This window comes from Podarcis erhardii (assembly GCF_964252035.2).
Source record: "Podarcis erhardii genome assembly, chromosome: Z".
Lineage (NCBI taxonomy): Eukaryota > Metazoa > Chordata > Lepidosauria > Squamata > Lacertidae > Podarcis > Podarcis erhardii.
Window position 1 is genome coordinate 18,363,999 of NC_138504.1, and position 13,202 is coordinate 18,377,200.

General features: G+C 44.8%; 1 protein-coding gene across 2 annotated transcripts; it reads right to left on the reverse strand.

Annotated features, from left to right (window-relative positions):
- Positions 1-268: 268 nt before the first annotated feature.
- Positions 269-12,698, reverse strand: SLC25A14 (solute carrier family 25 member 14). 2 transcript variants are annotated; one of them, XM_081848515.1, is made up of 9 exons: positions 12,465-12,698; positions 9,983-10,130; positions 9,677-9,771; positions 7,594-7,679; positions 6,149-6,244; positions 4,090-4,214; positions 3,047-3,182; positions 2,181-2,261; positions 269-713 (listed from the first exon to the last, which is right to left on the reverse strand). In XM_081848515.1, exons 1-9 carry the CDS (start codon positions 12,526-12,528, stop codon positions 672-674), a joined length of 873 nt encoding a protein of 290 aa, XP_081704641.1. In that variant the 5' UTR covers positions 12,529-12,698; the 3' UTR covers positions 269-671. The 2 variants fall into 2 exon arrangements, with proteins under 2 accessions (XP_081704641.1, XP_081704642.1); XM_081848516.1 differs by lacking the exon at positions 12,465-12,698 and adding an exon at positions 11,048-11,896.
- Between the last annotated feature and the right edge of the window lie 504 nt (positions 12,699-13,202).

Consider the following 13,202-nt stretch of genomic DNA (forward strand, 5'->3'; position numbering starts at 1 on the left):
ACATTAAGCAATTTATATAATCAAAAACTGATCCTTTCTTCACAATAGTTAGAATGTTCACCAACATTCTGTGTCATCACAGCAGTGCAGCATTAGGAGTTGGTGAATTCAGACATTCTGTGACAATCCTACCTTGGGGGCAGGTGAACAGGGCAGTTGGATGTACAACTTTTTAGTTTTTTGTCTACTGAGAGAGCAGCTGTTCTCGTTCACAGGCTGCCTCCTCCAGCACCAAACTTACAATACTGAAAAACACAAAACACATACATAGCTCCAATAAATAGTTTATTAAGGTAACATGACAATGGAAGGGAATGCAGCAGCTCCTTTGAATTTCCCCCTTGCACAAGTTAAGGGGAAGGCACAGCTTACTGCAAAATCCACATTGCAATAAGCTGCACTCTGAAAGACCTCAAACTCACACAGCTCTTCACAGAAGATACAGACTCAGCCCTATGCTCTCTCTCCCCCTTGCTCTCCAACTTTCCCTTTATGGGAAAGCACTGAATATCACTGGCCCCAACATCCCCCTTCTCATCCAAGCTATGCTCCCGAGGCCTGAGCATTCAGGAGTGGGGATGGTAGGCCTCAGTCCGCATAGGCAAAAAGACATGAAGATGCAGGAACAGGTGAGCAAGAAGGGCAGCTGAATCACCAATCCGATCTGGCCCCTAGAAAGGGAGCCTCTTCAGCTGCTCGTAGGTGATAAAAAACTGTCAACAAGTTAAAGAAATGCCCTCAAGGAATTGGCTTTTCATTCCATACCCTGTTCCCTGTCCCAAGTCTCATCGCAGCTAAGCATCCACTTTATAGGTTTCTATTTCAAACCATGAAACAGAAGGGCAATCCAGTCATAAGTGCTTTCGACCTGGAGCTGCTGGGACAAGAAGACTCTCAACCAACACCTGCTTTGGATAACCATCTGCAACTATTCACTCGTGAAATATCAGAGAAGCCACTTTCTCACCCAAGTAATGAGACAGCTCCACAGTCAGAACTGCAGAAGCCTAGAGACTGTTACTATTTGGTCAAAAAGCAGGAGAAAGAAAAATAATCACCCAGCTAACAAATATTCCTAGGACTTCCCTCATTGTTTCTGCAACTTGAGAACTACAAAGCCTGTTTTCCACCTGTGTTGGTCATGATAGACAGCTAGAGTACTGCTTCATCATCCCCCCCCCCCCCAATTTCAGGCTAGTGAGAAATCTGGGCTATACATATAGTTAACATATGAAGCTCCCTTATACCAAGAAATACCACTATTCTGAAAGCAGAGATCTTTCCCGTATCTGACTACTAGAGGTCTTTTTTTAAATGGGAGCTGCCCGGACTGAACTGGAATCCTCTGCATGCAAGTATGAGCTCTGCCACTACTAAGCTGTGCTATGTGGTACCTATGGCCCCTTTGACCACTGTTCTGCAGCCTTTACCTTGCCCACTCAGTGTAATTGTATCACCACTGTTTAGTACACCCTAGATAAATAAAATAAAAACTGAAAAGGGCCCCAGCTCCCCACCCCTGAGAAAATATTGATTTGGCTAAAAATGCACAGCACACAAAGACTACACAGAGGACCAGTTTGTTTGTTTTAAAATGAAAAACAAGGTCCTTTCAGCTCCAAGAGTCTCACAATTCCCATAATGTATAGTGGCCTGGTTCGCATACCACTTTAAACTAAAGTACAGTTTAAAAGCAAGCACACAGTGATGAAATCACAGGAGCTTGTCTCTTCCCTTGTTCCTGCTGGAAACTAAGCTGTAATGTGACTTAGGATTACATCTTAATGTAGGTTAGTGGTTTAATTCTCTCCACAAGTATACTACAAACTGTAACCAAAGTCTGTTATTGGCTAGAGAGCAGTAAACCCACAAGCCCAGGTTCAGAACCAAAACTAAACCAGACCATGGCTTGGTCCCTAGCAGCAACAAACAAGGAGCAAAGTGAAGCCCTTGCAATTTTAGCAGCCTGCATCAGCACACTGGGCATTCACCTTTAAACAACAGTTTAATTTAGTTGCAGTTGAAAGTGAAATGAGAATACATCATTGCTGGATTGTTGTAAGATCTGTCTAGCTATGATCTAATATCTAATATCCAGAAAGAATATACTATGGGATAATTGCTTTGAGAACTCTCTCTGACTTTCCTTTCCCACCAAGGTCACACACATTAAAGGATACAATGATGTTCCAGGGGCCAAGCCGCAACCAATTTGGCCAGAATCCTTTGTAAAGCGCGAAGAAGCCCTCACTTTTCCATGTCTGGGAAGGAGACAGAAAATTTTCAGGACCCACTGTGATCAACCTACCAGTTCTCTCAAAGGCCTGCAGCTATATGGCAGAACAGAAAGCAATTCACTTTCTGTTACAGGGTGATATTCAGTCTCTAGAAAACCTCTAGTTCAGAGGAGGGGAACCTGTAGCTCTCCAAGTGTTGTTGAAGTCCAGCTCTCATCATTCCCAGGCAGAATGTCCAATGGGTCAGGGATAATGGGACTTTGTAGCCCAGCAACATCTGGAGGGCCACAGGTACCCGCTATCTCCTCCAGCTGCTCATTACATGCCTTTGCTCTTTCTAGTGTTTTAACTGCAGGCAAAGTCCCAATGGCTAGCTTTGGAGGCAGGCACAAGAATGACCAGGAATACACAGACATGTGTTTGTGTGCAAGTTTCCTTCATTTAGAAGGCACAAGAAGTTCCCAGTAGATTTGTCATTTATCCTTGTCTTGGAAAAAGTGCAATCCCTATATACACACCAAATCACTGATCAGTTTGTATTTATTTATTTAATTTTTTAAAAGTAGTAAAGAAGAAAGGGGCTAATTGAAAGAGGCTGCTTTATACTGTTTGCTTCTACAAACTGTGAATGAATGGCATAACACTAGGATCTTAATTAGCTTTTGGAGAAACCTCACGTGCCATATAGAGATCAATGAATTATTTTAATGTTGTATAAGCAACTTCAAAGGACTTTTAGGATTTTAACCCATCTTCCATTTTGTCCCTGACATTTCAAGACCCAAAAGTGACTTCGTTACAAACCTTACCTTTACCAGACCATCCAGTGTACCCCTGTAGAGGTCAACGGTCCCCACAATGGCCCTTTGATTCATCATACGTGTCCGCACCACATCCACTGGATTTGAAGCAACGGCACCAGCCAGCCCACATGTAAAACTGGAACTAAACAGAGAAGAATACATGAGGTTACTTTTTGCACTCCAGGGGAAACAATTCGGGGTTGCGGACTCCTCCCATTCTTAATGTACTGGTTCTAGAAACAAGACTGACATAATGGAGGTGATGTGCACAGGAACCATTTTTTCTGGTTACCACCAGCCCCTCTCCCCTAAATCTTCCGGTAAACACAGGCAACTCAAAGTAGGGCCAGGATTAGTTGGCACTGGCTTTGGTAAAAGTTCGAAGCAGTGCAGATCTGTCCTGACTGCTCCTGACCAGAATCTGGAAAGAAATTAAAGATGAGACCCTTTCTGTTCCACAGATCTCTGTATGCGCCTGAGGACTCAACAGGGCTTGCCTCTCATTTCCAGCATGAAGTGAGCGAAGGGGCATTTTCTCTTTTAACTTCCCCTTCCTCTTCTGAAAAGTGGCAAGTCTCAGTGCTGAGAATAAGAAAGGGGAAAGAGGAGGTGCCTGCCAGAATTGAGTGTTAGGTGCCTACAGATGATTTAGTAACTGTTCTTAATTTGTTTGTGCTTATGTTAGATTGGTACTTCCATGACACAAACATTAAAAAAAACACCTACTCCTCAGGCAGTGGAAATGAGAAACTTCATTACAGAAGTGTAAAGTCCATGGGCCACATTCACCTTTGACAAATCTTCCAGGAGCTGCATGCCATCAACAGGTGTGACCAAAAATACGACGTACCCACACAATACTGCTCCCCGCTCATCCTCTCACACCAGAGCTCACATCCCCAGCTGATTCATGCAGACCAGCCTTGGAGAAGGAGTTATCATCACCTCTGCTCATCAGAAAATTGATCTGACGGTGGGTAGAGGTGATCTGCCCACCACAGCACTATGTTTACATTCATTTTATACATGCAAAACTGGTCAATAATTACATGAAGTGGGCAAGGATTGTGTCCCCAACAAGTCCTGAAAGGATCAAGTGCTTCTTGGTGATGTCATAGACTGGCAATTCGACTCCCACCACTATGGCAGCTCTCTGAGCAGTCGGGACAACACCCTGCCAAATAAAAAGACTGAAAGTTAATAGTGCTGCCACCAGAGACCCTCACTCTAGTAACTCCCATGCATCTCCACTCCCAAATACCTTGACGTTTGCAGCCTGCATAATCTTTTGGAAAAAGAAGGCTCATTGGCTATTAAGGCCTGCCAAAGTATCCTGGGCATAATAACATTTGCTATCCTTAGAAAAGACAGCTTCCTGTACTATCCTTAACTCTGCAATAGAAAACAAAATTTGACTAGAATACAGCACACTGATTTATTTATATTACTTAATGTTCTTTCCTTTTAGTCCTCCTCCTTCCAAGAAGCTGCATCTTGGTATTTGCTTGCTTAGGTCAGAGCTGGGGAACTGAATTAGGGAAGAATGCAGTATTGGATCCCACTTTGTGGCTATATTATATTAAACTGGTTTAACTCTACAAACCCAAGGGGTTTGCAACCATGATCCCCCCCACTCAGAAAAGACAAGCAAGCCTATTGAATCCACCTCATGAACTGGACAAATTAAGATTCTGCAGAGAATTTCCCCCCAAGCAGGTTCAATAGCTAAAGAAGGGGAAGGCAAAAGTAAGGAATAGGTCAAGTTCATTATCCTTTCATTCCAGCACTTTGCTAGACATGCATACAATTTATAATAATAATCTTATAATAATCTGGGTGGTTTTGTTGTTGCATTGCTTTGTTGTATGTATTTTTAATTTATTCTTAACCTTGATGTGGACCACCTTGAGAACTTGGATGTATGGGGATATAAATACTATTTGTTATGGAGCAGAAAGCATTTATCCAGCACAAAAACATGTTATCACATTCCATGTTCTCTCACGCTAAGGTGGCATCCAGAACAAAGATAGCCTTAAGACAGGGGTCAGCAAACTTTTTTCGCAGGGGTCTGGTCCACCATCCCTCAGACCTTGTGGGGGGCTGGACTATATTTGGGGGGGGGGGAATCTCCCCTCACCGACTTTCCCCTCCCTTCTCCACAGCACTGGACGAGCCCTGGTGGCTGCTTATCTGTGCCTTGCAAGCGGCAGGGGCTGGCGGCGGAGGGACAATGAGCGGCGTGGAAGGGCTGGCTCGGGAGGGGGGGGGCCTGCTTAAAATGGCACTCAGCCAACTGTGGTTCAACAAAGCCCAGCCCCCTTCCTTCTCTAGGCAGGGCAAGGAGAAGCCAGGAGGAGGGAGGGAAGAGGTGCCGCTGCCACAGTGTGGGTGGGTGGGTGGGGAGAATGGCACAGCCTAAACGATCAGAATCCCCACGGCGATTCCCAGACCATCTGCGGGCCGGATTCGGCCCCCGGGCCTTAGTTTCCCAACCCATGCCTTAAGACAACCACAAGAAGAACCCTGGTCACTTCTCAAACTATGGCAGAAAAGTTGGGGAGCAACTTACCCCCTGACCCCTCTTTAACTGTAGCAAAATCAGGCTTCCCTCAATAATCTCTCTAAATAGTGGACAATGGGGACATCAAAGGGGACATTCACCTCTGAACACACACCCCAGTAATTTGAGTACTGTACTCAAGGAATACATGCTGGTACTAAGGCAAACTAGGAATATTAGCCAATTCAATCTGCAGCACACTCACTATACCAAAACAATGTGGATTTTACATAAGTTAGGAAACCAAAATGGAGAAATTCATATTATCCTTGATAAGTCTCGCTACAAAATAAGGCTTGATAAGACTTGATAAGTCTTACTACAAAAAAGTTTGTTCTCTGAAGAATTTTTTTAAAAGCAAATGATAGATGGATGGGGTGCTAGGGGAAGGAAGGAAGGAAGGAAGGAAGGAAAGAAAGAAAGAAAGAAAGAAAGAAAGGAAGAAAGGAAGGAAAGGAAAGGAAAGGAAAGGAAAGGAAAGGAAAGGAAAGGAAAGGAAAGGAAAGGAAAGGAAAGGAAAGAATATGTACAAAAGAAGCACTTACTCTCCATAGCCCCCGTGTGCCTTCCTGCTGGTAGATGTCTATGAAGCTTCCAATCATTCCTCCTTGGAACAGACTGCCCTGAGCCTGCATTCGGATCTAAAAGAGATGGATGAGCAAGAGACTTCCTAGTTAGAGAAATGAATCAACATTCCTGATAAAGTAATGAATGAGCTGCTATCCAAAGTAAACTGCTTGTAAACGCAAGAATCTAAGCATGAAGCAGCTGTCTAGCATGGTATCAAAACCATTTGTTGTATATGGCTGGTCTTGAACTAGTGAGCCAGGGCCTATGGGTGGGTCATGCTGTAAACTAATATGGTATTATCACCACAAACTTTTTGTGTATGTGTGCTTAAGGTTGGAAAAGAGGTTTGAGAGAGAAAATGTGACCAGATGCAAGGAAGGCAATCCTCCTCTACTGTTAAACCATTCTGTGGGTTTTCTCATGCCTCAAATATCAGCAGCACCTGCTTAAATTACCTCTTCTGCACAAGTACCACTGCTGTCCTCCTTTGCTTCTGGTCACCCAAGAGAGAAAGAAGCAGGAAGACAGCCAAATATAGCTTGCAGGGGGTTCAAATGAGTCTTACAATAAACCTGCAACTTATGCACATTTAATTTGTCCTCATTCAGCTTTATGTGCAAAGTAATATTTTAAGAATTAAAAAGGGGTGAAAAGGGGGGTGTTCTGGGGAAATTAACTTTGGCAATCCTGGCCATCCACTGAACCAAATGACTTTTGACTATAAGTGATTTTGGCTTTAGGGGTGATCCCTGGAATGTAGCCACCGTGTAAATTGTGGGCTTACTGTATTTAAAGTATACAAAGTGGATGCTTGGGTTGTGAACGTGAGCCGTGCGGGAAGCACGTTTGCAACCTGCAGCACTGCGTTGGTTGCGATTCGGCACTTCTGTGCATGTGAATGTGCCTGGAAGTAACCTGTTCTGGTTCTTCTGGGTTTGGTGTGGTGTACAACCCAAAATCGCACAACCCAAAGCGTCCGTAACCCGAGGTATGGCTGTAAACTGCTTGATCAGGAATACTCCAAGCGGTATACAAATAAAAATGATAAAACATATTGAAAAATCCCCAAACAAATTAAAACCAAATATGAATGGATCCATCGTCATTTTAAACAAATACAAAAGTTCATTAATATTTTTAGAACATGATAACAGGCTGTAGTTAAAGGCTCATCAGAAGAGGCTGAGGACTACTAGTCTTCACGTGTCTAACTTAAAAGTGTTACACTAATGTGAAACTGTATTCGGTCTCTTCCCTTTGTTGCTGCGTGTATGGTCAAAAAGTATGGCAAACATGGAGTAGCAGCTATGGCAGTGCTATGGATTGTAGAAGCAAAATAGCAGCATCTCCACAGGCTAAGGACCAAAGGAGATAAAATATGGAAGCAGCAAGTATATACACAAAGGCAGGTCCCTCTTACCTTCAGTACATCTGTTGGATTTGCCAGCGCAGAGGAGATCACCCCTGACACAACTCCACATATAACATTTAGTAGTAATGTTTCATCTGCAAACAGGAAGGAGTTTGGAGAGGAAGTTATAACCCCAGAATGGACCCCAAAGGAGGGAGAGCAAGAGAGTATTTTAGGAAGAAAAACAAAGACAACAAAGATGTAATGCTACACAAAGACCAAGTGTTCCAGCTTTTTTTCTTTTGGGCCTATGGCACCAAGAACAGCCTTGTGACACTTCTGTTTTTTAATGAAAGTACTTCTGCAGCTTGACCTATGAGAGCACAGGAGCACACTACCAGTTAACTTGCTCTTTGGGACAGTTATCTGTCTAAAGAAATGTCATCCAATCCCATAGGGGCAATGTTCAAAGAATTTTGATGGTGGGGGTGGGGAGGATTCTACCAAAACCTAGAAGAGCCATCCCCAAGACCAAAAAAAAAACCCCAGCCAAGGAGATTAGATCATTAGTTCAGAAAGTAAAAGCCAAGAGTTAGAGCAGAGTTAATGCTGGGAAGGGCAGTGGTACTGACCGCAGCGCTCTCCAAAGGAGACCGGGTCAACAGCTGCGTGGGGCCTGAAGGGAAACAAATATTTAGGATATAGTACCCAGAAGCAGAGAGACCATGACACACCACATGTGGCAGGCATAGACAGAGGCAACTGTGTTGGGCAGCCAAGAGACAAGGAGGCATATTGCTGGATTCTAGTAAGTTATGTTACATTCTACAGTTGCAAGTACTAGAGGAACTCAAGCTATGCTATGGTTTCTCCATCAGGAGCCCAGGAGTGGCAGGGCTACCAGCTTAATCAGAGTCCACAACAACAACAGTACCAAGCTCCAAGCTTCCAAAAGGAAAGCAAGAGGACAGTGCTGCCCAGGAACTTGATTCTGAATTGCAGGAAGTACTAGAGAGGCTGCCAGGAAATGGACCAAGATGAAGCTAAGTAACAGCCAGCTGTGTGAATGAAAATCACAGCATGACTGGCTTCAATACCTCACCTACCTCCAGTAAAAAGCATCTCTTCCCCCAACACTCAAGTATCACTCCAGTTTTGCCAGACTCCAGGAATAGCAGGTGCTATTTGTAGTGCATCTATGTGTGTGCATAAATGCATGCACAGAAGTCCTTTCAGACTGATGTCAGTTGTGCATTGGCTGTGGTAGTAGTGCATGTCAGCCATGCATGCCCGTATCCAGATTAGTCCATGTATGAATGAGCCCTTTCACATGCTTATATTGTTGTGAGACCTGAAAGACCTGCTCCCTGCCTTGCAAGCTTTTTCCACCTGGTCTGGGACTCGCAGGTCCTAACTGACTCCAGCTACAAAAGCTGAAGCTGCTGAACAGATCTCAGGCTGGGGTGTTGCTTGGGGTGGGGGTTTTTTTTGGGGGGGGGTATCTTTATTTTACATCTTGTGATTTATGTGGAAAGTGTTCAGTTTGGTGTTTTTTTTGTTGTTTATTACTACTTTCGTAATGTTGCAGTTTTGTATTTTTTCATATTGTAAGCCAGCTTGAGCATGGCCTGAACAGTGGAAAGACGGCATACAAATGAAATTATGTATGTATGTAATACAACCATCCCTGCATGTTTAGCTTAGTATACCTACACCAAAGGGCCCAATCTCATACAGTAGCCACTGATAAACAAACATTAAGTGAGAACTTTTTTAAAAAACGTGAATTATGACCGACAAGAGCAATTGCATCCAAAGACGCTGTAGAAAATGTCAAAGACAGCAAATGAAGTGGAGAGAAATGTGGCTCACTCTCTCTTGAAAGAAGAGAAGTAAAAAATGAAGCTACTCCTGAGTAGTAAACTTTATAACTTGAAATATATTGAGTCTTTCTAGAACACCTTTGGGTGCAGTTCCATCATCTACTTGCAGTGGATTGGTGCAGCCCTTTTGTCCACCTTAGGGATTTGAGGCCAGAGACATAAAAGAGGAAGCCCAAACCAGATAAATTATTTATAGTATGGCATCATCAATATACATGGCCCTATAGATTAAGAAAAAAAGGCACACACTGTTTTCTTGGCAAACTAACCTTCTAATCGATCCACAAAAAGTCGCTTCAAAGTCTGGTATATACCAATCTTTATTGTGCCATAAGATGCTTGTCTTAACAAGGCTGGAGCGATCCTGTGGTGGGGGAAGAAGACAGTTAAGTTCCACTCAGCAAAGCAGGAGCATCACTCCTCCTTGGGGGTTTTTGGCTGAGTTCCCCTAGCATTCCAATTACAGTATACAGTTTTGACTCTTGCTATCTACAGGTTCTGAAACCTCAATTTAAAGGATGGGGAAGATGCCTCAAGCATTGTGTGGTTACTGTACATAAAGGACAGCGCTTTACCCAGAGTAGAGTGCAAGAATGCCTTCTTCCCTGGAGATACGAAACAAGGCATGGAACATGCCCCGATACTTGATCTCTCGGAAACGGGCATCAATGCTTTGGCCTTGGACTTGAAGCCGTGTTTTGGTGAGATCCACAGGAAACGTCCCTATAAGAAAAAGAGAGAGAAACTTCAGTTCAGACACCAAAGTGAGGGCTGAGAAGGATGCTGATTGGTCAACCCTGCCCCAAATCCATGACAACACTAGCCGCTCTGTAATAATTTACATATTTGACTAGGATGCAATCAAGTTCATTGACTTATTTCTTCCTACAAAGCGCAAGTATCGCCTGTACTGAACTAAGCCATCCAAACAGATAAGTATTTCTCCCATCTGCTTCCCACACTTCACCAAAACCAACTAAGGGTCTTGTGGCACCCTTAAAGACCAACCAATTTATTAAGGCATTAGAAGCAACATAGGAAGCTGCCTTATACATAGTCAAAACATTCGTTCATCTAGCTCAGCATTGTCTACAGTGATTGGTACAATTCTCCAGGGTTCAATAACTGCCAACTGAGCTACAGCACGCTGTTGAGTCATATCTGAACAGCTCAAGAAGGCAGAAACCAATACAGTGGTACCTCGGGTTACATACACTTCAGGTTACAGACGCTTCATGTTACAGACTCCGCTAACCCAGAAATAGTACCTCGGGTTAAGAACTTTGCTTCAGGATGAGAACAGAACTTGTGCTCCGGCGGCGCGGCGGCAGCGGGAAGCCCTATTAGCTAAAGTGGTCTTCAGGTTAAGAACAGTTTCAGGTTAAGAATGGACCTCCGGAACGAATTAAGTTCTTAACCCGAGGTACCACTGTACATTTTGCCATAAGGAATTAATCTGTTTTGTTATTCACTGTAAATAAATTAATGAATTTAGTGTTTAATTGCATCCTATCAAGAACCAGAGCTGAAGTGCTGTTTGATACCTTAAAAACTCTGTCTATATGCACACATGTGATTTATGTATGTCAGTAAGATACAGTATACACTTGATTTGTAAGGGAGAAGACAGGAAGGCCCACCTCATCAGCTCTTCTGTGACTGTCTTTTGGCTCCTCCTCTCTGATAACTCTCTTTCAGTGGCTGTTTCATTTGTTTATGGAACAGTTATGCAACTATGAAGAACTAATATAGTACCTGAATTTGCTTTTTCTCTATTCCTTCCCTATCATTTCCCCTTTGAAACATGTCTGCTAGCCTTTAAGTGTACATACGGGATCTGTGTTTTGCTTTTAAATCTTTGCATAGCACCTAGAAAACGCTAGGCAATTTATAAATTATCATACAGAAATACAAAGCAATGTGTACATGCATGATGTATGCATACACACATAGATGTGATAACATTTCATGCAGCTAAAGCGGTCTCCAATTGACAAAAGCATGTGTCACAAATAAATCTACTTACTCCTTAAGGTGCCACAAGGACATTTAATTGCTTTTACAATTAAAATATTTAAGAAGTCAGGAACAACCCATGGACCCAAGTCATCCACTGTTATATATATTTATGTGTATTTTTGCCACTCTTTCTCTGAGGAGTGCAGATTGGCATAAAATATCCTGCTTTTCCATTTTCACCCTCACAACACACAGGTAGAGTGAACGTATAGTGAACAAAGTCACCCCAAGAGCTTTTGTGCTGAGGAGTCAAACCAACTTCTCGCCTGAACTAGTATGAAAAATGAGGCCCTGCAACATAGGGGCTTCTCTCTATATCCCACCTTCCTTCTGAGGGTCACAAGACCCATGTATGTGGTTCTGTCATCCCCACTACAGCCCTGCAAGGTAGGCTAGGCCAAGTGACAGTGCTAGGCCCAAGGTCATCCACTTAGCTTCACCGGCACCTCGATTCCTTGAGTTCTAATTCAGAACTTTTAACCCCTACATCATACTGTCCGTCCCCACCGCCCACGTTCCCCATCTTCCCCTTTCTCTTTCCATTTCCAATAAGCCACCCTTGCAATGACCACCCGTTGTTAACATTCGGATCCTCGTTTTCTCCCTCCATCAACAGATATACTTTTGCCTCACAACAACTCTGCGAGGTAGGCTGGTCTGACAGCGCGCCAGTGGCCCAAGGTCACCCTGCGAGCTTCGCCGGCAGGTGGAGATGCGAAGCAGGTGATCTCCCCTGTCCTAAAACCCCTTCACCCCGCCGAGGCTTCCCCACCCCCTCTTCTCTGGCAGAGTGGTATGGACCGAACTGAAAACGGGATGCGCCATTAGCAGTGAGGGGATGGAGATAAGGAAAAGCCCTCAAGGGCCGGACAAAGCCTCCTAACGGGCACCAGACAGCAGTCCGAAGGCACTAGGCCCTAGAAAGGGCGTGGCCTGTTGCCCGGTAACGGGGAAGGGGCGGGGTTAAGCGAGAGCGTGCGTCCAGGCCGGGGGCCCCCCCCCCCCACCTCCCGGGTCCCTCTTTCCCCTCTCACCCACCGAACTCGGCGACGAGCGAGGCCAGGCCGCCGTAGACGAACGGCTTCCAGCTCAGGACCGACATTGCGGCTGAGGACGGGAGCCGGCAGGGACGCCCCCACCCCCGCTCCTTTTCCCCGGAGCAGCCTGGCTCTTTCTTTCGCACGGCGGCGCTCCTGCTGAGGAGAGAGAAAGAGCGGCGACGGCAACCGGCAAAGGCCAAAAAGCGGGAGGGAGGGGGAGGAGTAAGGCTTTCGCTAACCGCGTGATATAAAATGCGCAAGACCGTCCCATAGCTTATGACTGGACAAGTGAAGCGGGCGTTTTCCAAGGGGCGGGGTAAAATCCGGCCAATGGCAAAGCAGCAACCGGGGGCCCCGCCCCACCCATGCAGCGCGCGCGACGTCACGCCCTCCCGCCCCGCCCCCCTCCCTTGGCCAGGATTTCTGAGGGATGAGAGGGAGAGACAAAGGAGAGGTTGAGGCTGCCACGGCGGGTTGAGTGCCTGGCACGTGGGAAAAGGTTACACCCGTGTGTGGCGTAGCGATTAGGACTAGGTTCTTGCGATTTCATTCTTGCCTGTTGGCCAGCATGAGAGGATGATGGTCATATTAAATACTGTATAGGAGGACATCATCACTACAGATATTTGGGAAGGAACAAACCACCTATCTACACAACAGAAGAAAGGTCTTTCTAGGCCTTGCAGTGTTTTTATCAAAGCGACTCCTTTCATTTTCACATTTAAAATCTTAAGAT